Consider the following 26,369-nt stretch of genomic DNA (forward strand, 5'->3'; position numbering starts at 1 on the left):
GCTGGGAGATGGAGCAGGAAAAGTCCAGACGACACCCATCATGTGTATGAAGCTGTGGAGCAGTGAGTCACTGTGTCACACCACAGCTAGCAGCCACGGCTGTGTCCTTCCATCCAACCCCTGACCCAAAGCAGTGGGAGTCACAGCCATGCAGGGCTGGAATATCTGATCTCAGGAGCCAGGCTAAGGGCAGGGTGTGAGGAGGTGACTATGGGTGTCAGCCTGCCACAGCCTGGGGCTGGAGGGCGGCCACCTCCCAGTGCTCACATGGCTACCAGCGTGATTGGGCTCAGCCTTGCCAGTGCTGCCGAGGAGCCTGCAGGAGGCTGGGGATGCTACTGCACACCCTCCTGCTGTGCTACCTTCATCTCTGGGACCTTTCATGTCTCCACCACCACGATTTCCTGGCTGAGTGCAGTGCGGTCTGCTAACCAGCCACCAACTGAGGTAACACAACTTGGGCACCCCTAGGTTGCTGAGGGTGACCTGCAGACCACAGTCACTAAGAGCAGAAGAGCAGCAGCATTCTCCACCCACCCTGCAAGCGCAGAATGATCAGCTTTCCCAAATTAAAAACAGAAGAGAGCAGCAAAGCAGCCAACAGCTCACTCCCTTGGTGTGCCCACTCCTTGTGATCCAGACGACCTGCTATCAGGAGAGCTGCTGCTTCAGGGAAGCCTCACCCCACCAGCCGTAGGCAGCATGTGGTACAGCCAGGAGGAAATTAGGTAGTGGCTCCCCAGCTCCACATCACTGTTTCCACTTCAGGCTTTATAAGGATCTTCTCAAAGAGTCAGGAAACAGCAGTGAGGAACAATTAATCTGCTGCATGGAGGCACGCCTTCCCTTCACTGCTGCCTGGGGCCCTCGGCCCCTGCCCACCTCACCCTGCCAGCTGCCTCCTCTTGGCCTCCTTCAGGAGCCTGTGGAGAGGCACCAACAAGGCTTGTCAGCTGCAAGGACAAAGGCTCCCAAACGTGCCCTATCACACCTGCCCCTTTCACACTTCACTGCACAGGGCATCCGTTTGCAGAAGAGCCAACCAAGAAATGTTTCCCTACAGCTGCTTCCAGGTACCCAGAACACATTGGAGTATGGCTTGTTTGTTGTGTTTGAAGGGATATCCATCAGATGGTCCTGAAAATGTACACCTAACACCATCCCCAGTTGGCAGCAGGAAGGACAGAGGTCTGCCAGGCAGTCACGAGGCATTCCACAAACAATTTGCTTCACCTCGCTACCTGCAAACAAAGCACATTGCCATCAGGAGACTTCAGACTGCAAAGTGAGGATGTTTCCTCCGGCTTCAGTTCCCACAAGCCATGCTCATAAAAGCTCAAGCTCTGCTGCTCAGGATTTTGGTAAAGGTTTTATTACTTGAATTTAGAGCCTATCTTTGCTGAAAGATGAGTCTTTTTAAACAGTTTTTCAAGTTTTTTCACTGTTACTGTCCAGTCATGTCCATTTACGAGCCATGGGGTCCCATGAGCACAACAGGGCCAACTCACAGGATGAGCCCAGCCTGTCTGACAGAAAGGCAAATTTAATACAGAGCATCTTTCTTTTGAGCTTTATGGTAGGTCTGGATGCACGTGAAGTTTCTCTTTTTTACTCTGTAGGGGCCAGACAGACTTAAGCTTTTGTATGGCATTTTACAGATCTGAAACACGGGGCAGACCTTGACCTGAAAAGTTATCTCTAGAGGGACAAGACAATAAAAGGAATTGAACAGAGAAGAAGAGGAAACAAAATGAGTTTGCAAATACCATCTCAACAACATGATCTACGTAAAAAGGGTTTTGAGACCAGTTTTTTGGGGGCTTTATTAGGAGAGAGGTAAGGAAGAGACACGAGAAGGGCAAGGGCAGGAAAGAGCAGGCAGATGAGATGAAGCTGAGAGGAAGAGGAAGGGGAAGATAATCCCCACAGGTCCCACTGTATCTTATTTTGTCCTCCAGCAGCCAAGAGATAGGGGGTGGGGCACAAAATGCACAGAAAAGGTGCAGAAGGTGACCCTGCTTCATCACTGCAGTTCTCACATTGGTGAGCTAAAGCTGACCCCATCTTTTCGCTTGTCACGGGGCTGCAATTTTTGTTTAAAAAACTTCTGCTAGTTTCCATCAATCACAGCCAAAGCTGGACAAGTGGGCAACACAATGTCAGGGAACAACTACAACCTAATGCACATGGGAATGATCTGTGAGAGCTCTCCAACACATTGACAAGTTTTATCTTATCTGTTGCCAGGCGGGATAAAGAGCTGGAGGGACAGTGAAGGTCAATCAGGCACTTAGGAGAGCTTGAAACAAGGGAATAGCTGATTATGCTGAAGGGCATCACATTTACAATTGAGGCTGAGCTCCAAAACCACACTATGGGGAAAGTAATCTATTTCTCTTCCCCAGCCCAGCGTAAAAAGGCTCTCCACTTGCCACACCACAACCACGTTGGAAGTGACATTCCCCTTCATTGAGCCCCCACCATGTCCTGAATGAGAGGATGAGCAATAAGCCCATAAGTATTAAAAAGAAAAAGGCTTAGCACAAAGTGCTTCTGGGCACAGCTCTGCTGCCAGTATAAAGCATGATGAAAAGCATACTTTCTTTGATGAAGCCTCAGTCAAGTGGTGTATGGGTAAAGGTGAATCTAGTATATATTGTGTTTGTCCGATGGCAAACAGAGACCACGTGTGAAATCCATCTGACTGGATGTTCTGAGAAAATCTTCATGAAACATCTGTGGGCTTTGAATCACCCCATTGTTGTCAGGATTTCAGATGGAAATTGTTCTGGATGCAAGAGAATGGTAGGTCACTAACGGCTTATTTCTTATGAAATGCTTTGGATTTAGGGACTTTGGGCATACGTCAATACTTTCCTCATTTGCAGATTCACATGAAGCAAAATGTTATATGAAGAAATATAACAGAGCAGTTTGTCTTTTGCTCAAGTAGTAAAGAACCGAGTTACAGCTGTGTTATGAAACTATGCAAGAATTTGTAAAAAATGGTTTTGACCTCCTAGAAGAGAACAGCCATGTTTCTGATGGTGATGAACAGCCCACGAGGTGCAAGTGCTCGGGCCAAAGAAGATGTGCACTGTGATTTGGCCCTGCAGAGAGACTCAGTACATCTGGCTTAGCCTCCCAGCTCTGCCACTGACATCCTATATCATTATCTGTGTTGCTTTTGCAGAGTGATTCAGGAGCATCAGAACAAGTTGGTTGTGTTTCCAGGGTTAGATAATCTGCTGAATGGCCCTTAAATGCTCCAGTGTGAAGCAGCAAGCATAAGGTACCCTCTGCACTGGTCAGCCTAGAGAGCCACTTCATGCTGCAGGGAGCTCAGGAAGGATACAGAGCTGTGTCTGCTGAACATGCTCATGAGCAAAGGTTCACAGGTTACCTCCAAAGTCTCAGAAGAAAATAATGACAGCTCTCCTAATTGTGGTTTTCCCTCTGCCCAGGGCCATCCACTGGTGTCGGTGCCAGCCCTGCCTGTCCTGAGTACAGCCTTTCCTCCCTTCATTTCCTCAGCTGCTAATGATGCTGAAGGCACGGACAGGATGTGTGTAACGACTTGATTGCACTAGAATGAGAACTTCCATGAGAACACCTCCCAGAACAAGGAGAGGTGTGAAGAAAACTGGTGCTCAGGCAGTGCCAACTGTCAGGACCACTGGGTGTTTGAAGATGGGCAGCTTCTGGCAGCTGCCTGTATGAATACTATTGTTCTTTATTTTACAGCCTCACTCAGAGTTTCCTTGAGCACCCCTCTAACACAGAGTGAATTTTTGGGGAGCAGTCTGTCCTCCTTTTTTCTGGAACAGCAAACATCTGGCACTACTGAGATACCATCACCTCACTCTACTGGCTGGCTGTATTCCTTAATGAGCTTTTATGTAACACCTTCACAGTGTTTTTCCAGGGAGGACAACAGTCTCATCTATTACCTTGCCTCGTATATTCCTCCATAGAGAGATGTTTTATGCTGAATGCTGAAAGAATTTTCTTCTGTTCTCTGTCCCCACCTTTCCCTATTTAATTCCTCCCAAATGTGTCTCTGGTGTTTAACCTGCAGGTCACCCTGTTCACCAAAACCAAAGCAAAATGCTGGTTTGAATAAGCTTGAACTGCATGAATGTCATTTCTGAACATTAGCAGGCCGCATGATACTTCCAACTGCATTTGATCTTATTTGCTGGTTCAGCCTGAACTTTTCAGGGGCAGGTTTTTCCTCCTGCTTCATTATTGTTCAAACCCACAAGCAATGCCTGTGGAGCGGAAGCCTGAATGAGGTTGTTTAATGAACATGCCAAGTCATTCATCTGCTCCTTGTAGTTCTGCAGCAAGGCTGCATCTCCCCCCTCCCAGCTTTCCTTCAAGACACCCCTCCTCATGGCATGAGGAAAGCAGCTGCTGCTGGCATTGCTTGGGACACAGCAGCCTCACTCACAGCAGCCTCCTTTAAGCCTGCTCCCTACACTCACATTCATGCTGGTGCTGAGCTGCTGTAGCAGCTGTTCTGCCACACCGTAGCAGGAAGGTGACCTGGTGGGTGCTGCCACAGAGCATGCAGCCACACTGTGACCCCAGCACCTGCTGGGTTTGGAAAGCACGCCATGCCTCAGGAACTGCATGGAGCTGTCTTACACCCCGTGGCCGAATAAGGGCTCGAGCCCGCAGCTGGCGTCAAGCGGGCCGTGGAAATTCGGTGGAGTCCTGCCAGGCAATGGCAGCTGAAGCACTGGCAGCAGGAGCTATTTTTTCAAACATAAAACCAGCTATTTTTGCACGACCTTTGGTTTCGTAGCAAAGCATGCCGGCTGCCTTTCCCCTCTGAAAGTACAAACGTATGATGTCTTTGCTGGATGCTCGCATCACAGAGACGTTTGGTACAGATAAGCATGAGCATCTGTCAGGGTGCCATTTTTGCACTGTGCAGCAGCGTGGGAGCACTCCCCGTCCTCCTGCTCCCCGCCTGCTAAAAACAACTGAAACTAATTACATACCAGGAATACCAGCGTCCCCGCAAAGCGGCTCTCCCTCCCTCGCTCCCTTTTTTCCCTTCCGCCTGATTCACCAGGGCTTTGGCTGGGCTCCAGGGCTGAGGAGGGTGGGGAGAGGCAGGAGGGCTCGGGAGGGCAGTGGCTGCCTCCTGCGCTCATTTCCACTTCACAGCTGCTGCCGAGCTTTGCCACGGGGAGACAGATCCCAGAGGTGGGAGGGAGTGTGGCGGGGAGGGAGAGGATGAAAGCAGCAAAGAGCTGCATTTATGAGGCTGTTTTTCTTTCGGTGAAAAGAAGCATTTATCAGTGATTTCATATATCATGTGAGAGGTGGCTTCCTGCCAATTTTCGAAGGATGCAAACAACCCGCTGACATCACAGGCTAAATATAGAGCAGCTCCCGCTTTAGGTGGATAAATAATGCAGATGCACAAGCCTGGGTCTTCGGTTACACACTCATTAAGATCAGCCTGTCAGGTTCGCACAATCGAGAGAACACCATCCAGCTCCAATGCGGAGTGAGAGGTGAGGAATGCAAAACAACTGCAAACAATGGGTGATTAAGCAGATTTCCTTGTTCTCCGCTCCGTCTTACAGCTACATTTCATGTCTGCAACACGCCATGCTGCAGCTTTTCCAGAACGGCTCTCCCGCATCCCTCCCTTTTCCTTAAAGCCAAGCCCTAATGACAGCCATGGGTGGGGAGAGGATGAACAATGAGTGCAGCCAAAATGTGGAAACTTCCCCAGGCGCTTAGCAGGGGAAAAAAAACAGGAGAAAGAAAAAGGCAAAAAAAGGGCTCTGATCAGACTATGCAAGCAGTAAAACAGCAGCAGCTCGGTATGAAACAGAAGTTTTCCATGCCCCATTAGAGAGAGGTTTTAATTAGGGTCTCCCCAGGCTGAACACTCCGCTAGTGTTTTTGTGAGGCGCCCATCTTAACAACCAGACAAGCAGACCTGTGGCTGCCCCACGGTGCATTGCTTTAAGGTTTCAGAAAGAGCTCAGAGAAGGATTAGGATTCATAACAAAACCCAATCGATATTTTTCCTCTTCCCTTCTTTCAGATCAAAGGCGCTGTGCGGGAGGAAGTGTCCAAGCCATTCCCACCCGGGGAGAAGGGAGACCCGAGAGCAGGAAACGCAAAGACAATGAGCCATAAAGCTGCCGCAAGGTGTTGGATCGATGACAACATCTGCATGAATCCTTCCCCTGGCAGCCAGGGATACAATAGAAGCTGTTCCTATGGAAACCAGAGCAAAAGCATCGGGCAGGAGGAAGAAAGCTGCAATTAAAGGTGGAAAAGCGAGAGAATATTTTTAGATTGCTTCAGAGGAACGCTACAAAATGACATCATCCTATCTTGTTATTTGCACTGGGGCTATGTAACATATTGCGGCGTCTGCCCCTGGCCGTTAAATGGAAAAATGTTATTATGTGTGTGAATTATAAATACTGCGGTGAAACCTGAGCTCAGGAATTATTAGACATCACTGTTCTGTAATAAAGAAAAACATTTAATACACTGCACTGCATGGATTCACTGTTTGATGCAAGAGGCATTGTGTCTAGATTTTAATATTCCCAGGAGGTAATTATGAGTCATCCTTTTATTGTTATTAAGAAGCAAAGTGCAAATAATTTTACACATTTGATGTCCCTCACATCAATGAGCCTCTTGCACTGGAGAAACATGGCCTAATTTTCCAGAGTGCTGTGTGCCAATGTGTTCCAAGTGATGTGGCAGTAGTTGTAACTGCTCAGCACTGCCAGAAACTCACCTGTCCATTTCACATGTGAACATCTAATTCATTTCAGAAACACAAAGTGCACATTCCACTGTCTCTATTCAGCTCCTTGGGTAGGGCCATACTCCACTAAGAGTTAAGGACCTATGGCACAAGTTCATGAACCAAGGGGAAAAATTGTTCTTACACATTTGTGGTAGCTTTACTGTACAGGGGGCCCTTCAATAGAAGCATATCTGAAATGAATCAGATTCCCCAGCTAAGGCCCCACAAACATGTGTAGGTGTGGCAGCATCCACGTATGCCAGTTCCCAACGTCAGCCCCAAAAACGTGAAGGATTGACTCTGCACACGTACGCAGCATGGCGGGTCGTATGTTGCAGATAGTGCTCCCCGCTGACAGGACAGCCTCCAGCCTCAGAGGTGAAGCAAGCAGGGACTCACCCACCTCGGAGCAGGACGTGGGAGCCCAATGCCTGCCGTACTTGAGAAGTGGAAATCGCTACTGGGGTCTCAGCACGGCCAGTAACGTGAGAAGGGTAAACCCAGAGGAATGTGCTTCTTGTGACTGCAGAGCTTCAGAACTGCTCTCTGCACCGGAATAACGATCAGCAAATGCCATTCTCAGCTAGAGTGTGTGCTGTCACTGGAGATGGGCAGGGACTGAAATTCCCCATGCAGATATCCACTGACACTGCCAAAATATCTGCGGGTGAGTGACAGGGCTTGCCCTAGCTTCTGCCCTGTGTGAAATGAAGCACGTGGTGCTCAGCCATTTGTTTTTGCACTGGGGAGGAACCTCTGTGTCAGCAGGGAGGCGGGTCGCCTCAGCCGCCCCGAGGCCAAAGGAGCAGGCACAGGCCCAAACAGCCTTGCACAGACCCACAGCAAGGCGTGGGCTGCCCTGATGGCTTTTTGCAGTGCTCCTCGTTGGTGGGCTAAACACACCCCTGGCTGCACGTCCTCACCTCCCTTTCCCTGTCCCCGCAGTAAAAGGCACTGGTGCAGCCTGATGGGGCATTTGCCAGTTGGGGAAATGCCAGCACATAGCATAGAGAGGATGGTGGACGGATGGGCAGGCAGAAACGGAAAGGCAGAGATTGCTTAAAGCAAGGGCAAAAGGCAGCAAAGCCAGATTTTAATTTTCCCCCGTGCCATCGTTATGTGCTGCTGTTCTCCCAGTTACAGCTCTCTCCCACACAGATCTGGCTGTATGAATATGTAATAGTTTTATATGTGCTACTTCTAGTCCATCTTTGGGGAGGAGTAGATGAACATCAACCACCACCACGTAGCTCAGGCTGTAGGGTATCCACAGAGCAGAACTCAAAAAAGGTGAGCAAGTTGACTTGTGCCTGAAATAACAAAACATGAAAACATATTTTGGTGTAAGAGCAGCCTTTTAGCTCTGAGATCCCTAAGTTGGACCTAAATCTTCTGACTTAGATAACTCAGTGCCTGAGAAAGCAGTCTTTTTACGATAGGACTGACTAAACTGACCTACTGTGCACACTGGCTTCATTCAGCTTAACCTCATCCCCTCTTCCTCATTTAGCTAATGCCCAGCACAACACACTGGGTAACTTTTCCTTTCTTCCTGGCTGCTCTTTTTTGCCACATCTCTCTTTTTTTTGGGGGGGGAGGAAGGAGGTAGAGTTCTACGTCTTACAGTATTAGTGTTGGATATGGATGAAACATTATTTCATACAATTTATCATTTAATTTGTATTATATGTTAGCTTTGGCAGTGCCAGCATTGTAGTCATGCCAGTAAAGAAACTTTGATCTGAATGAGTGTAAGACTTAGCCAGGCTTGAAGTAGGGTTGCAGAAAATGATTTCAAATATTAAAAACCACGTGTTTGGGGGGGATGGCAGTGCTGTCAGTGCCCAAAATGGCAAATGGCACATTTTACAAGAAGTATGGCTTCTTGCAAAACCTAGGACCATTTTAAGACAACCGGGCTGGAGAGTCACTTTCACAGCTGGAATTCAACAGACATTTTGGGCACTGTCCCAACCTGAATTGCAGCAGCCATGAATACGTCTAGCTCAAGTACCCTGCAGAGATCATCCAGGACCTCTTGGCCTTCCCTTCCCTCTCCTCCTGTCTTCCCCAACTGGTATTTGTTTAACCTTTTACAAGTACCATTGGTGACAGGGACAACCCTCTGCCAGGGCTTGCCTCTCTTGGCAGTTAGACATGTTTTTCCTTCAGACCTAACCCAGGTCACTCTCACTGAGTAACAGCTCACCTCCCTCTCTCTCTATCTAGAGACCAGTTGGTCTGATGGCAATCCTTACATATCTGACACGTTTCCAATCTGCCCTCATCCTCCACTCTTGCAGACTGGACAAACCAGTTCTTTTAACCTTTCCCCGAGAACCACCTCCTTCAGGTTGCCACCATTCTCCTCTCTCCTCTGGCCTCTCCCCCACTGGAGCAGGAGGGCTCCTTCTCCTAGGTAACAGTAATAGGGCAGGAGGGAATGGCCTCAAGTTGCACCAGGGGAAGTTCGGAGTGGATATTGTGAAAAATTTCTTCTCAGAAAGACTGGTGAGGGACTGAAATGGGCTGCCCAGGGAAATGGTGGAGTCACTGCCCCTTGAGCAGTTCAAGAAGCAAGCGGATGTGGCACTGGGGGACATGGTTAGTGGCCATGGTGGGGATGGGTCGATGGTTGGGACTAGGTGATTTTGGTGGTCTTTTCCCAACTTAATGATTTTAAAAATGCTGTTGCTGTGTGTGGTAAGGCTGTACTTCAGGCTTGCAGCTGGCAGACAGGCTGAGTCTGGCCTGGCTCTGCAGGGCTGCAGGAGCTTGGGCGAGCAGAAGCGTTTGCTGTGCAAGTTCATGCAGCTTCAGCCTAGGCTTGCCAGGGACCCAGCTGAACAATTAGAGGAAGCATCAGTGCAGTTGTGGGCTGTGCTTGCAGCATGCTCATAGCCCTTCCTTCTATGAATAAAATTAATCATTCTCACTGATTCTCTAATCAACCCAATCCTCAGAGGTGTAAATTGCACTGGCAGATGTATAATCAGGAAAGTTTTCCAAATTAACTTAAAAAAAAAAAAAAAAAAAAAAAAAAAAGCCAAAGAAGCCAACAAAACCCAAGAAACCAATTAATCTCTCACTATTGGCTGAACTAAGCAAAAAGTACCTGAATCAGTGATAGCAGCAACTGTGCCTTGCAAAAGCCAAGGAAGAAAGGAAGACATCACCAAAAAGGCCATTCCTGATGAGGATGTGGGCATGGCCACCAACCCATGTCACCCCTTGCTACATGCAGCCTTGACCTGGCAGTCAGGTGGAGGAAGATGTTGACGCGGCAGCCTCTGTGTGGTTTCATCCTCTCACTGCTTCTGTGGTTGGACACTGGGAAGCACACATGCCCAGACCCATCCTGCTAAGCACCATGGATGCCTTGTTTATACTCCCTTGAGATCTGGATTGAAACAAGTGCACCACTGTGCACTGAGTAACAAAAAAAAAAAAAAAAAAAAAAAAGCCAAACTGAAGATTCATAATATCTTAAATTTGGTGTTGGAGCCCTTAAAGAAAAACAAGGAAGCGAAGCACCAAAACTTGAGTTACAGGTGTGTGGGACCTAGCAGCACAAAGAGTCAGAAAAAGGCCCAGCCTGCTGCTTTGTGTACCCGCTGTTTTATGATGTAGAACAAAAGTAAAATGGATTCCAGAAAACAGTGGTAAATATTTGATGATATAATTATGTCTTATTAATGCAAGTTTCTCTATTTTGCAAATTAAATTTTCACAGGAATTCATCACCCATTTCTGTTTTATTATTTAGGCCATGAGCATGCCACACACAGTTGTTTATTTTATATTTTCATAGCCATTTGATTAATATTAAATGTTTAAAATAAGAACTCCATTTATATTTTAGTTATAATGGGCATGCAAAAGTACTACAAATTTGCACTGGTATTTATGGTGTGCATTAGTTCATAGCACTACTTTTGATATTTTTATTGCCATGCAGGACGCACACAGTTCATTACGCATGAAGAATAGTTTAATTTCCAGGAGCTCTGCCACCATCTGTAAAACAAAGAGAGCTTACAGCACTGCTGGGGCTCCCTAAAATGCACTGCTGGGGGCCATCGGGAAGAGGGACCGCAATCTGGGGATGGAGCAGCATGCTGCCTGTGCACCCTGTCCCAACAAAGCAGCTCCTGTCATCCTGGCCAGCAAAAATGCACTGTGACCAAGCAGGAATTGGGGAGAGTGTTAACTACTGGTAATTATCCCACAGGTCTGTGAGGCATCTTTCATGCCTGTTGGATGTGGTAATAAAACTAACCTTGTGTGTTTTGTAATTGCCCTGTGCAGAAAAGCTGCTTGTGGGTGCAGAAGGAGGCTGCAGCTGGCACCATGCATTGCTGTGGGTTTTGTGCTCTGAAGAGCCCCAGTGTGAGCCAGCTTTCAACAGCACAGGGAGTGGCAGTGTGAATTCTGCAGCAGGTCGCTCAGGCAATTTCAAGTGCTCCAAGATTTTTGCAGTACTACAGTGAAGTGCTGTAGTTTCTAATAAAAATAATAAAGAGAAGCAACAACAGAAGCAGGACAGGAGAAAAAAATAATAAAAAACCCTCCCCAGCCCTCTGCCAAGCCACTATGAATTTAGCAATACCATGTGATATTTCAAGATGCATCAAAAATGCCACAGCCATTACTGTATGTAGGATGCTCCTCCCAAACCAGGTACCTACAAAGGCACTACTTTTTGTTTGCCTCACCAGTTTGGCAGTTTGGCATCCTGTGGAGAAAACAGCTTTGTAACCTCCCTTACAGACACTAAATGCCACTATATCCCCCTACCAGTTGTGGACAGTGTACACACAGAGCGCCTTCTTTCCATCTCTGCTTATGATGGATCTTACAGGCATGCTAAGTAGTGAAGAAAATCCAATCCTACAATTTGCTAAATACGCTGATAACATCAGGAGACATGAGGGGGCAAAGGACAACATCCTGTCCCCAAGACAGCATCCATCACTGGAAGATTTCAGGTACAGGCTTCCTGGGGAAGGCAGGGCGCAGCTTCCTTTGCCTGGCTTCCTGTGAAGAAACTGACCATTCCCTGGCTTCATATCAGACACAGTAGACTTTTACCACATTGCTCATACGCATTTCCAGCAGCACAAGGTGAACGCAAAGCGTTGTCCCCGTGTCCTGGTGGCTTCCTGTCTCACTGTAAGTGCTGTGGCTGACTGGTAAAGGCAAGATTTAAGGCAAATTAAGATTTAAACACAAGTAAAAGAAGCAGCCTCCTTCCCTCTGCCTATTCTTAGGAGCTCATCTTGATGTTTGCTTCACCTCCAGAGGCAAGGCAGAAGTGGCTTTCCAGTGAACTGAAATCTCTTGTTTTGGGTAATACTTAGCAAAATATTTTCTTTCTGGAGGTGGTGATGGGACTGCCTGAACAGGCCTGTACTCATTTTCTACCCAGGGTTGAGCTGTGCAGGAAGCTGTCAAGGGCATCCCACAGGTGGGCACAGCCATATCTGGGACAGGGCTTGAACCTCCCTGTGCCTCATTCACCCTCTGCTTTCTGAGCTGCCACTTCCCAGCATGGACCACATTTCATACCTACCTTTGTGAAACAGACTGGGGACAAGGTATCAAAGAGGGAAGCTTGATTAATTTAGTTTGAAAGCAACAGCTGCCATGCAAAATAGATGGCTGTTCAGCCCTTGGGTCCCATCCTGTACTTCTGCAAACTTGAACCAGCGCCCATTTTCCTTGATTCAGAAACCATACTTCCTGTGGCTCAGGGATTCAAAAAGAAATAGAGCTTATGTTTCTGTACCAGAGCTCTAGACAACAATTAAGTTATACTGTTAAAAAAATTCAGTGCTTCAGGAAAACTGGAAAAAAAAAAAAAAAAAAAAAAAAAAAGAGAGTAATGGCTTCTTACAGAGCAGAAGAAAAGACAGACTCATTACCACCTGGTGCTAGGCAGTGCACGCTGGGGATGCAGCTCATCGAGTCCCTTCATCCCTGTGTCATTCACAAAGTGCAGAGCCCAGCTGTTTACTGAGCTGCTGCCTTGCCAGGGCCACCGGGCAGCCTTCTGAAAGCTCTGCTTGCTTCTGGAAACCGAAATGCCTCAGCTTCAAAACCATTACAGGAGAAGGTGCTTTACTTGGGGCTGAAATCAGAGCCAAAATCTATTCCTGGCAATGGCTTGAAGGTCACACACACCAACAAAGAACTCCTACCCTTTCAGTACATGCTGTCAGACAGATGCTGCTGTTGCTCTTTCCTGACAGTGACAGATTCTAGGCTCAGTCTGCCGCCCTTTCATGGGTGCGTTTGTTTTCTCTCCACCAGCCTGCATTGCTTCCCTAATCCTTGCCCCCAACTTGAGCGTCACCTGCTTCTGCCTTTCCCCAAGAGGATGCAGCTGGGTCTAGACAGTGCAGATCTCTACAGTAACAGCAAGCTCATTCCTGCCTACAGATTTGAGCAGTAAAGAGACAGCAACCCTACTTTGCAAGATTGCCTGAATAGCCTCAAGTGTTTGAATCCACTGAGCCCTTCCCATGCAAACACCCTTACAGCACTCATAAGAGACTAGTGCCCAGGAGGCCTCGAAGTTGACCTGGTCAGGCAGCAAGCAGACCCTGAGGTCCAGTACAGAGATGGTATGCTGGAGGATAACTGAGGTACTGTGGAGACATGCCTCAGCAGCATCCCTCCTAGCACTGCATGCTAAGGTGCATCATGGGTGACTTAGGGGAACACAGACCTGGTTTTGCAACCAAGGCCTGGATCTCTTCCTTAGAAACACAGCAAAAGTCCTCTACCAGAATAAAAGACCAGGTGTTATAGTTGGTGTTGCAGCTGAAAAGAATATTGCGGTGAAAATAGGAAAAGAAGCAAACAGGGAACAAATGCTCACCTGTATCCAAAGATCTAGGTTCACAGAAGAGGAATCTCCAGAAAGAGATCCTTTCCTGGTGGTAGTCAGCCCTTAAATGGGGTCTAGGACCTGTGACCCCTCCCAGTCACACAGCTGAATTGCCTTCACCTGTGCTCCCATAGCTGACTCAGTCCTTTCCTCAGGTGATCAGTCAGTGGTTCAGGCTCTGACTCAACTGTTCCCATACACCAGGTTCCCACAACACAGATGCAGTGTGTAGCCCAGTCTGACCATTTCCATTTGCTCTTCTTTGCAGTACAACACCTATGTCCCACTGGTCAGGAGAGTACCACTACCCCAGCACCATCCATGGTCCTGGCACCTCTCCATCTCAACAGGACAGTGTTTATTAAGCCAACTCTCAGTGGGGGTTTGGCATATAAGCAGACTTCAGAGGGAGAGGCAAGGAGATGATGTTATAAATGGTGGCCGTTGGATGGGCAAAGAAATCAGAGGTAAATTGGGTCTGAGGAAACAGAAGCCTGACACTCTACTGATTTCCATGGAACAGAGAAGGATTATAGCAAACAGTTGCCTGTATTTATAACCATCGCAGTACCCTGCTGCGCCCAAAGGGGAGGCAAGAGGAAGGATCACAAGACCCTCGCTGCCTAGGGCTTGGGAAAGGAAGTTTCTGCAATGCAATTGCTGAACATCCCCCTGAGGTCAAGAATTTCCATGGTGTCACTGTCACTAGAAGGAGGAGTACCCTGGTGACCTGTCCCTGAGCCTGCAGGAAGGCTTCTCAGTAGCCCAGAGCCAACCTGAGGGGAGGCAGCCTGGAGCCTGTCCCCTGGTCCCAGCTGCCCCCAGGTCTGGCAAAGCTGAGAGGTGCCTTATGAGTGTGGTCCTTTCTAGGGCCTGTGTTTGTGTTTACATTTAGGAGATAGAGATGGTGCAGATGGCTAATGTGTTTGTTTGGTATTGTTCTTCCTGGGTGCCTAGAGCTGTTTCTGTACTTCTGTACTCGTCATGGTTACTGCGTACGCAGAATCTCAAGTGTTTCTTTCCCTTGTGGTGGAAAGCTTGCTTGCATCAGTTGAAAAGTCGTGACTGTTGGCGAGGGTTCTCTCTGTCCTCTTGCCCCTCTGTTGGTTGCAGAGGTTTCCTAGCATACCCCAAGAGCATAGATGCCAGGCTGTATTTGATCAGTGCACATCAGTGCACAGTTGCTGGAGGATGTTCCCAGAAGGAGATGATAGGGATTTCTGTAGTGCTCCTTGCTATGGCTTGTTAAGACATAAACCTGAAAGAGCCCAGAGGAGGCACCTCCTCCATTTCAGCACTGAATAACTCCTATTAGCACAATGATCTAAATCCTTGTAAGTCCTCCTAGAAAGGGAGAGTAAATATAGTTTGTCAAGCAGTTATCTTTAGCACACTGTCTCGTCTGGCAGCAAAGATCTTTCTGCATGACCTCTTCCTAAGTCACAGTGATGTCTGCTTGTTTGCTTACTTCTTTCTGCCATGCTGTGCCCAGACGGGAGCCTGGGCTGCCTGGGGTGCAAAGCAGAGACCACGTCCTCTCCTGCCCTTACCAGCAGTGTGGACAGGCATGGATGGAAACCTTCAAAACCAGTTTCCCTTTTTTTTTTTTTTTTCCTAAGAAAAGAATATCAGATGCGGATTAACACAGAAAGGTGGTGAAGAAAAAGGAGAGGAAAGCTAGCTCAGTTGATAAGACACTTTTCTCCAAAAGCACCTGAGCCCACACCTCTGCACCAGGCTTTCTGTAACCACAGAATGCAGATGGAGGAAGCAGCAAAGAGGGACTTTACAACAAGCTGAAGGCAACCCCATACCACACTGCTGCTTGTCCTAACAGCCTTTCCTTTTCTTGGTCTGTTAGCCAACGCTCCCCTTGAGCCACCCTCCTGCACATATACACGCATGGGTTTCCATCAGACCCAGAGCCCAGCACATATCAAGTAGGGGCAGCACCACTAAGATGGATGCACAGCATGCCTTCACCAGTGCAAGCAATGCCCAGCTGCCTGATGGAGCATGCTGGGCATGGCAGCAGGTGGGGACATCCTGCCACACTAAAATCTGTATGTCCAAGCCACTATATTTCAAACTAATTATTTCCCTCTTTTTGTTTTAATAATCTCAGTAGGGTCTCTGCTCTTCTGCAAACTGCTACAGGTGGTCAGTGCAATGCAAAGCTGGATGAAGGTTCAGACAGAATGAAACAGAGGAAGCGAGGTGTTAATGGCCATAGCTGCTGCTACACTGTGCTGCTCTGCTGGCCATGAGGCATGCTATTGCAACTCTCCCCTCCTGCCACTCTTCCTGCAATGCTGGGGAACTCTCCAAAAGAAGAGCAGTGCTGTTAGTGCTGTTTCAGAGCTGTCTGACCAAACCAACCAAGCAAACCAAAAGAGCCAAGGCTTTTTCATCAGGAAGCCTCTAGTTTCTTCTAGCACCACCAAATAAAGATCCCCAAATCCCCAACAGCCAGATTCTCCATGCGTCTGTCGTGACTGACACCACTAGGGCCCGGGTGGTGAAGGAGGATGGGCCAAGCCCTGTGAGCTGGGCAGCGAGCAACTGGCACCTGGGGGGCTGCACTCTGCAGAAATGGTGATCAGAGCCTAGCAAAAGGGAGTGAGCTGGCTCCTGGCTCAGCATCAAGGCAGAGGAAAGCAGGAGCAAATTTGTCTCCAGCTCCATCCTACAGGCTGCTGCAAAGGATTAAACCCAACAAACTTCCCTCTGGTGGGCAGTAATCCAGAATAGCTCCATTCAATGCATATTTATAAGAAACCTATTGGCAGGTGGATGACAATAGCCAAATGCAAGTCAACATCTGCATGCCAGAGACATGGTACGTAACTGCTCATGTTGGGTTGCCACCACAAGCACCTTACTCCAAATGAGTTGTGTGACAGTGGGCAGTGGGTGTGCTCCTTTCTCTGTTGGCAGCACCATCCTCACACGAGCTGCAGCCCAGGGCTCACTCTCTGCCCTTCTACTTCCCAGTTCTTCTGAAAGCGTATCTGTGGAAAGGTTCCCTGCCCAGGCCCAGGGAGCTCTTTTGTCTCATCTACACGTACCAAGCACTCTGACAGGACCAACATATCTTCTGAATAATTTACAGTGTATAGAAATGATCATAACATAGACATCTGCTATGATTTAGTTAATTATGAATAAGTAATAAGGTAATGCTAGCAATGCATTTAACTGCAAAACTATTTATAACGAAATGATTTCTTATAAATAATTAGAGCAAAACTGTGCATTATAACTCATCATGCTTAATCCTCCCCACACTACCTATTCTATGTCCTATTTCTGGTGAAGCTTTAAAAGCATCTTTTTGACATTTCTTCTTGAAGTGAAGTGTATCTAGTACTCCCACAAGGCCTGAGGCACTGACAAGTCTCCAGCACTGGGAATAAAACTCACTGCCCTTTGTCTTTCTCACCTGCGAGAAGCTGGTACTTCTTCCTATGGATAAAACATAAGAGCGGTGTGAAATTCTCATACAGCAGCTGAAAACCTGTAATAAAATTAGGCTTAGTGAAGGAAGAGAAGGACCTCTTCCAGCAAAAAGAGACTCATGCATAGCATTTGATAGGTCCAAACATAGCTCTGGAGCTACAGGCTGTACCTTTGGTGATCATCAGCAGGAGAGAGGCAGCACAACAGCATCACTATGGAGCTGGTCAAGAGGGAGCTGAAACCAGCCCTGAAGTTGTGCCTAGCAAGGGCAGTGAGAGTGGCCAAAGCCTAGCCCTCTGAGATATCCATTCCCTGCAGGCATCTCTGAAGGTGCCAAAGGGATGCCATCCTTACAGCAGAAGCTCCCCAGGGAGCCAAGAGGACATCTGCAAAAGGAGTTAGTTGTGCTGCTCTACTGCCTATTGGACTGTTACTCATCAAAATCAGCACTAAAATTGGCACTCTTTGTAGAAAAGGAAGGGATCCACCCCAAAACTTTAAACATCAGAAAACTTTCGTGACACAGAATGAAGAAATACGCACTACTGCTGCAGTTAAGAACGTCTCTGCTGGGCAGATGGTGTGGAGGCATCTTAACATGGCTGGCCCACACCTTTCGGTGGCGTGAGGGTCTGGTCTTGCTTAATATCTTCATCAGTGATCTGGACAAAGGGATAGAGTCCACAGTCCACCCTCAGCAAGAATACTGATGATACAAAGCTGAGAGGAGTAGCTGACATCAGAATGTTGTGTTGTTGTTTAGTGAGACTGGAAAGGTTGGAGAGCTGGGCGGAAAGGAACCTGATGAGATTCCACAAGGGCAAGTGCAGATTCCCACACCAAGGAAGGAATAATTGCACCCATCAGTATAGGTTAGGGGCTGATCTGCTGGAGAGGAATTCTGCAGAGAAAGGTGCCCTTGTGGATAGTAGGTTGGCCGTGAAGCAGCAGTGAGTCCTTGTGGCTGAGAAGGCCAATGGTATCTTGGGGTGCATTAAAAAGAGCGTGGCCAGCAGGTCGAGGGAGGTGATCCCCGACTTTACTCTGCCCTGATGAGGCCACAATTAGAATACTGTGTCCAGTTTTGGGCTTCCCAGATCAAGGAAGACAGGGAACTGCTGGAAAGAGTCCAGCAGAGGGCCACAAAGATGATTAGGGGCCTGGAGCAGCTCCCACATGAGGAAAGGCTGAGCATCCTTCAGTAAGACTGAGAAGGGATCTTATCAACGTGCATAAATATCTGAAGGGTGAGTGTCAAGTGGACAGGCTCTTTTTGGTGATGCCCAGCAACAGGAAAAGAGACAATGGGAACAAACTGGAACACAGGAAGTTCTGTACAAATACGAGGAAAAACATCTTTACTGCAAGGATGACAAAGGATTGGATTAAGGTGCCTAGAGAGGTTTTGGAGTCTCTTTTTCTGGAATATTTAACTCCCACCCAGCAGCACATTTTTCTATGTGGCCTACTGTAGGGAACCTGCTCTAGCACGGGGGTTGGACTAGATGATCTCCAGATGTCCCTTCCAGGCCCTAGAATTCTATGATTCTGTGAGGCCCACACAAAGCCAGTGGGTCACTGAGTTTTGAGAAGGTGGTCGAGGAGTAGTGAGCTGGGAGGAGGGCTGGTGTCTGAGTTGTGGGAGTCAGGGAAATGAAGAGTGATAGGAAGAACAGAAATCAGACCTTTGCACTGGCAAGTTAATTTTAGCATGGTCAAAGAAGTCCATGAAAAAAGCCATAGCAATCTGAATAAGTAGCACTGATGAGACGAAGCAACTGGCTGGACTATAAAAATATTATGGAGGGTAAAAAGTAGTCAGTTCAGTTATGGACACAGGCTAGTTGTCTCTTCAGAGTAAAGGGAAGAACTTGAAAAAACGTAAGGGCTCTCACAATACGAAAGAAATCATCAAAAGGGCAATTTAAAAGCACAGCTAAATGTCATTGCTTCGTGCTGTTTATCATCATTTATTTCCTGTGGGAAATCCAGAAGGCGCAGCCTACACGTCTAAGCAGAAATTGTGAACAAATTAGTGTCCCTGGCCTGGATGTTAAAGCTCCAGCAGGGCTCATGTAGCCTGCTTCTTCCAAGGTACAGGGAGGCAGAAGCACATCACAGCTCCTGCACGAAGTGTTTTGTTGTCTGGCTTTAACATAGATAGCGCAATGCTTTCTGCAAGAGAATTCTCCTTTCGTCCATAACTTCTGAGGGCAGCTTTGCCCTAATTGTGCTCTCATAGGGAAAATTGGTTGAGCCCTGTTCAATACCACCACAAAATCACAGGAAAGCTAGTGAGTTTCTTTAATTGTTACGGAACAAATAGGTCTGAAATGTGAGATGGAAAAAGTGGTGCTTATGGTAGGTTGGCCTCGCTGCAATGCAAGAAGGAGAAGCTGCAAAAGCATGAGTCAGTGCACGGCAGCTGATTTATTTCCTGATTCTTCTGACATGAATGCTCCCACAAAAGTCTTTCATGGAGTAACCTCATCTCCAAGCTAACTGCTTGCTAAGGAATGCTGTATCTTAAAAGAGAAAATTATTTGTTCCTACTGCTCAGCAGCAGCTGAGTGCAGTAAGTCAACAGAAATAAAAAGAGTTGAAAATAGTCTGGACAAAATTAAATGCCTCACTCCATTATGCAGTTATTGGTTAATATCTGTAAGTTCTCTTACTACTAGAGGGTTGGAGAGTATGACACTGCTATAAAAAAGGATTGGAGAAAACCTGGTTCTTTTGGGGGAAGAAATGAAGCGAATCTATTCGTTTTGATTATAACGAAAAATATTTGGGCCTCCTTCAGCTCTGAAAGATGAAAAACATAAAATCACAAAACCATGGGAGGAAGAAGAGGACAATCCAGTTGATGATCACGCTCCTGAGCGTGCAGGTGGCATCCCCAGGCCCCCATTACTAAGGAGAGCCCCCACACTTTGTGACACGCCCTGCCCAGAGGATCTCGGGCTCATCTGTGGCTGCAGGGAATTGACCTGGTGAACCAGTAACCTCTTTCATCTCTGTTTACTCATCTTCTGTTTGTTTTCAAGCAGTTGCCAAAGGGAGAAAAAAAAAAAAAAGCATGAAAGGGGAAGTGTTTTGTAGTGGAAAATGGTAAAAGAAAACACGTACTTTGCATTCTTCCAGAGTCCATAATGAGTGAATGGTGGATACTCTCCAATGGCAGAGGCTGAAGTCTCCTGTAAACCAGAGACTCCCGCATGTTCCCCAGGGGCAGCTCCAGTACTCCACTACTCACCTCAGAGAGCTGGGAGCACCCAGGATTGCACACATGGCACAGGACAAGTTCTCCTCGCTGCCCTGCCACCCATGGACTGGTGAGAGGGGATGGGCTGCTTGCAGAGCTTCCAGACTTAACAGTGGTGGCAGGAAAAGGAGCAGGTTGTGGGGGGAAGCTGGTGCCAGCTGCTCCTATCTCCTTCTTGAACTCTTGGTATATGGGGCTTCTACCTGATGCACTGTGTGGGGTTTGGCCTTTGCTCTGCTAGACCCACTACTACAAAAATGGCTCTTGAGCAGCACAATAAAAAAGCAAATTTTAGTGAAGTGTGTGTAAAAATGTGTGCTTATCACTCTGTCTGGTGGGCTCCAGCACACCTGTGTCATACAAGCAAGACAGTGGCCCCTAGCATGCCCTTTGGAGATTTGTAAATATCCTATGCAAGATGTCTGTGTTTCTTCTTTCCCAAAAGCATGCTGCAAACAATTTATACCTGAACCACCAGCCCAGGGCATACTGTGGTGGCTGCCCAAAGGCAGTGAAAGAGTTATCTCAGAGCCATAGCACAGCTGTGCCTCCATTCATCTCCTGTGAAGCCCAACCTCAGCAGAGGAAAGGCTCCTGGGAACAAAGGAGGAGGGAAGCAAAGAAGGGTGACTCAGGAGTTCTGGTGAAATACATGTCATCCATGGGACAGGGCCAGCCATTGCACAAAGGGTGCAGAGGGCTGCCCCACAGTGCTCATCGGTGGCAGAAAATGAAGCTATTTGTTGCTCAGATGTTCTTTCTGCTTTCACTACTGTGCTCAGGAAAAACACATGTTATGAGGGAATTTTTTTTCAATTGCTTCCTCTAGCAGCATAGACTTGAAGTTGTAGTTTATCTCCAAGAGGATAAACGAGCCAAGTCCACTCTGGGGAAGGACTTTCTTAATTGTTCCAGATGGAGCTAAATGCAAACACTTTGGGAGGAGAAATACACAATTCTCAGGGCTGAGCCTTCTCAAGCCTAATTGCTGGGCACCTCTCACCAGCGGTCCCACTCTGGAGGAGCCAAGGCTGTAACAACCAGGACTATAACCACCTCCATTCATGAGCTCAGCCACTTCTGGTGCCATGAACTCACTCAGAATTTAACACTTTCCCTGGCTGATGCCACCTTCATGTGCCAGCTGCTCTGACTGCCCCTGCGCATGAGGAGCTGGGTGGTGTGGGTGCCACCAAGGCAGCACAGGTGCCATCAGGACTGGCCCAGGCATAGAAGGAAAGGATCCAGGGGCTCTGTTGACACAGTAAACCACTAGAGAGCACTCTCAAATGTATTTATACCCTTTTCCTAAGTGCTATTTCATAAAAACACACGGTTGCCATGGCCTGGTTTACAGCACAGCTAAAAAAGGGAGCTCCAAAACAGGCCAGGTTTCCTGAGGCCACCACAAAGGCCATCAAAGCCACCATTGTGCTGCACCATCCCACCGGGGCTCCATGCTCCCCTCCATGCTTTAGTCTATCCACAGATAAATGACGGAAGCAATATTTAAAAAATTAAAATATTGCACGTAGACAACTGTAGTTTTTGTTTTATGTACATATTTTATAGGTATATATATGCGTGTGTGTGTGTGTGTGTATATTTAAAAGCAGAAGTGTTCGAAGCCCCCAACTTCCTTGTATTTTGTGCCAGAAGTGAAGGGGGAAAAAAAGTGAAAATTATAATATTAGTTCAGCAGCTATAAATAAAGTCGCTGTGCGTACAGGTGACTTGCCAGCAAAAAAAAGTATATTTTAAAAATGTGATGTGGGTAAAAAAAAATAAATAATAAAAATCACTCACTTTTAGTAAAACATTTTTAATACTACACAAATTACAGATCACCTTTTAAAAAGTTTAAAGAGTAAGATAAGTAGCACTGTTGCAGCCAAAGCACTTAAAAAAAAAAAAAAAAAAAAGAAGAAAAAAAAAGCCTATAGCCCAGGAAATAGTGATGTGGTGTGAATGGAGAATCCACTGGTGGTGTAACTCAGTAAAGCAGCAGAAAGTAAAAAAGCAACACTGCATTTAAGAAAAATGAGATATAAGAATAAAACCCCTCAGATTTCAGCTTGTTTCCTTTTGCAGTCTTGCAGCTTTAAGGTGACCAGGCTGACAGAGGGGCCTGTAGGTCCACCAAGCCAGCACTGGTACCAGGCCCTCAGCCAGGCTGACCAGCTGGGCCCTCCTGCCGTCCCATCCACCCAGGGGCTGCAGGAGCCATGGGGCAGGAGAGCGCTGACCTCAGGACCCACCGACCATGCTGGTGTCAGCAGGCCTTAAGGAGGCCCTGTTTGTCAGAGCAGGCCCAGCCCTCACACTAGGCCGCAACGTAACTTAGAAGGGGACCTCTGAACGGAGGTGTTGCTGTTTCGGTTTTGGTTTTAAAGTAGAGATACCACCTTAATCAAAAACATGAGCTCCGTACCACAGAGGTATCATGCCAAGCAACTCTGAAGAACTTGTTACCATCTATCAGCTCAAAATCCATTTTCTTTTTTAATAAAGTGCCTAAATACACATTTACACAGATCATAGTGGTTCCAAAGAATCCTTTACAGTTTTTATATATATAGGAATATATATAGGTATATATATATATATAATGTGCGTTTTCTTCAAATTGGCTAAATGTGTTTACATAGGACACCAATCTTGACTATAGGTATAAGATTTAAAGCGTAATATCGACTCAATGAATCTGTTTATCATGCAAGTCTTATCTAATATTACATTGACTTGTAATATGGAACACAATGTAGTGGGTGTGCTCATTAAACACTTCATAAAAAAATTACTGTGCGTGTGCAGTTCTGATCTTCAAATACTAATAATGACCATTTCTTTAGAGAAAAAAATAAAAAGTCTTCCAGAAAAGAGCTACTCTGCATGAAACTGCAGTCTGAACATTATCACAATAAAAACAGTTGACTCAAAAGCACCCCAAATTTTTCAAATTTACGTCAGCTGAACAGATTTCTCCTCCTCCTCGGGTACCAAGCGCTCACTAGCTCATCCCAGGGCTGGGACAACCTCACCACCCCTTTGCTCAGAAATAACCGCTTATAACCCAGTTATAAACACCTCAACAGAAGGGCTCATCCAGCTGCAGCGTTGCCAACGAACTATAAACAGCACAAAAACATCACTATAAGACTCAACTATTTCTAGTAACCAATGATTTATTGATTTTAGAAGTCTGCTTGGTGATGCAGAAGCGTGATCAAAATAAGTGGCTTTACAAAAGAGTTCTCCAAAGTAGCTTAAAAGTCAGGGCCATGGCAATTATGTGAAGCCCTAATTGCTTGCATTTCAACCAGTTTGTATTTTCATTTTCAAAGAATAGCAGTAGGTTTGTTTCAAGCACATGTAATAAGGAAATTGCAGGTTTCCTCCACCCACATTTGGGCTGTCACTGATATGCCCGCAGGCAATCTGGCAGAACCTCAGTTGCTGCTGTCATTGTACCACACCGTACCTGCCACTACAGGCACACTACACCGTGTCAGCGATAGTAACAATAGCAACAGCACCAGAGGAGACTGATAAGCAAATTCGAAAGTCCACCTGCACTATCTGAAAATTAAAGTAAAATTAGAAAGAAAATAAACAGTCTTTCTCCCACCTCCCCAGCATTGTCCAAAGACACAAAACCCCAATGCTGAAGGCCTTTAAGAGACGGCAGTGCTACACCAGTGCAGTCACCAATCATGTCATTAGGTTGGCTATCACAATTCCACGTTAGAGTACGCAATTGGTGAACAGATGCAGTTTTGTAATCTTACAACTGATCACGTGAACTGCGGTCAACTTTGCCTTAAAAAAGGAAAAGAAAAAAAAACCAACAGAAACAAACCAACCCAGAAATCCCTAACTCAACAGCGCCTCTCCAACACCTCTCCACATCCTACTCCAAAGGCAACTTCCCTTGAGAAACACGGAGGAATTTTGGACTGGGTCCGGCACGGCCACACGAGGCGGACAGCCGCTCCCGGGAGGAGCCCCTCGTGCTCCCTGCACCCGCCTGCCCCCAGCACCTCGTGCCACCAGCCCTACAGAAACAGGGGCCAGCAATAAGGAATCACAGACAGTAAGGCGATCTTTACAATGTCAGAAAGTGTATTTGGCATTAAAAAAAAAAGAAGAAAAAAAAAAAAGGAAAAGGAAACAAGTGCATACAAATACAGCTAGAAGCATTTCTGTTTTGCCAAGTGCTCTAAAAAAAGCAGCGCAAGTCACAGCCTACATCGAACAGTAATTGTCACCAGGGAAGCACAACAAATAGTTGCTATAACAAAAGGGGGAAAAAAAAGCGGAGGGGAAGGACGGGAGGAAAAAAAAAAGGACAATTAGAAGAAATGCCTTTATAATAAGTACATACCTTTTGTCTTCAAAAAATATAGAAACACAATGTATTCAAAAAAATCAAAATTATACAGCCATGTTTATGAAGTCTACATTTCCCTTGTCTTGGAGATATATATATATTTATATATATATATTTATAGATATATACAGAACCGGAGCAGTTTGGGCGACGGGCGGCGCTGGGCCGGCACAGTCACGAGTCTCTCTCCTTTTTCACTTTCACATCCCCGGCGAGGATGGTGGCGATCTCCCCCTGCATGAAGGCCCAGGGCACGTTGGAGCCGACCAGTGGGCACTTCTCCCCGCTGGGGCAGTACACCTCCCCGCTGGCCCCCTGCTGCTTGATGCTCTGCCGGGAGCAGGGGAAGCAGAACTTGTGGGACGGGACCGAAGGGCACTGCACGAAGTGGGTGTCTTCCAGGCGCTCGTGGCACAGGGTACAGCACAAGGGGACGCTGGCGGCGAGGGACGAGTCCGGCAGGCTGGCGGGGTGCACGGGCTCCAGCCCGCCCGCCGCGCTGCCCCCCTGGCCCGGCACTTCCCTGCCGGGGCCCAGCCTTCTTTGGTTCATGGCGGAGGGCGAGGGGGGGCTGCTGCTGTTCCTCCTGGTGGTGGAGTGGACCTGGTTGGCCTCCTTGGAGGCGTGGTTGCCCCCGGCATTGTCCGCCACCAAAATGAGCGCGGCCATGGGGGACTGGCCGTTCTGGGCCGCCTCGGGCGGCGTGGTCCGGTTGGAGTGGGGCGAGGCGGTGGGCGGCGGGGGTGACATGAAGGAGGTGGCCGTCAGCGGCATCTTCATCCCTTCGGACGCGGCCGGGAGCCAGGGCTGCGCCTCCCCGTTCATCTTCGGGGGTCCCGCCTCGCCCTCCGGCTCGGGGGACGGCTTCCTCTTCCGGGCTGCGCGGGCCCCTAGAAGGCAAAGGAGAGCGGGAGAGGGGTGAGAAGGCGGCCACGCACCGCCGCAAGGCACCACCGAGAAGGCGCGGCCAGCGAAACGTGCGAAACACCAAAACACGCACAGACACCCGGCCCCGTCCGCCCCGGCTCTGCACGCACCCCCTCCACCCGCCCCGGCCCCGCTCCTCACCAGGCTTGGCCGCGGCGCCGTTGCTCTCGTAGCCCAGCAGTCTGCCGCCCGCCATGCCCGGCTCCTTCTTGAACTTGCTGTCGAAAGGCGGCACGGCGTGCCCGCCGTGCTGGTGCAGGGCCAGCAGCGTGTCCCGCACCGTCTTGGGCTTGGCCAGCCACTCCTCGCCGCCCGCGCGGCTCTTGCCCTCGGCGCCCATCTCCGCCGCTGCCGGCACGCTCTCGGTGGAGCAGCGCTTCTCCTTGCCGCCGCCGTCGTGCTCCCCCGTCGCGCCGCCGCCGCTCGAAGACGAAGACGAGACGGAGCCGGGCCGCTTGTGGCCCAGCTCGCCGGCCTGCCCGGCCGCCGCCTGCGCCGCCGCCGCCGGTTGCTGGGGCACGGGCACGGCCAGCGGGGCGGGCGCGGCCGAGATGGCGGCCAGCGAGGCGGCGGCGGCCCCGCCGCCAACGACACCGAGCCCGCAGCGGAGCCCGGCGCCGTTCACCAGCGGAACCAG

At 48.2% G+C, this 26,369-nt stretch overlaps 1 protein-coding gene across 1 annotated transcript; it reads right to left on the reverse strand.

Moving 5' to 3' along the window:
• Positions 1 to 22,893: 22,893 nt before the first annotated feature.
• On the reverse strand, positions 22,894 to 26,366 carry IRF2BP2 (interferon regulatory factor 2 binding protein 2; the record flags this gene model as incomplete). The annotated part of the gene is made up of 2 exons (XM_042817671.1): positions 22,894 to 25,695; positions 25,874 to 26,366. Coding segments are annotated over 2 exons (1,209 nt in total), but the record flags the coding sequence as incomplete, so codon positions are not given.
• Between the last annotated feature and the right edge of the window lie 3 nt (positions 26,367 to 26,369).

This window comes from Centrocercus urophasianus, unplaced genomic scaffold, assembly GCF_019232065.1.
Source record: "Centrocercus urophasianus isolate 14NV4802_14NV808 unplaced genomic scaffold, USGS_Curo_1.0 seq_10, whole genome shotgun sequence".
NCBI lineage: Eukaryota > Metazoa > Chordata > Aves > Galliformes > Phasianidae > Centrocercus > Centrocercus urophasianus.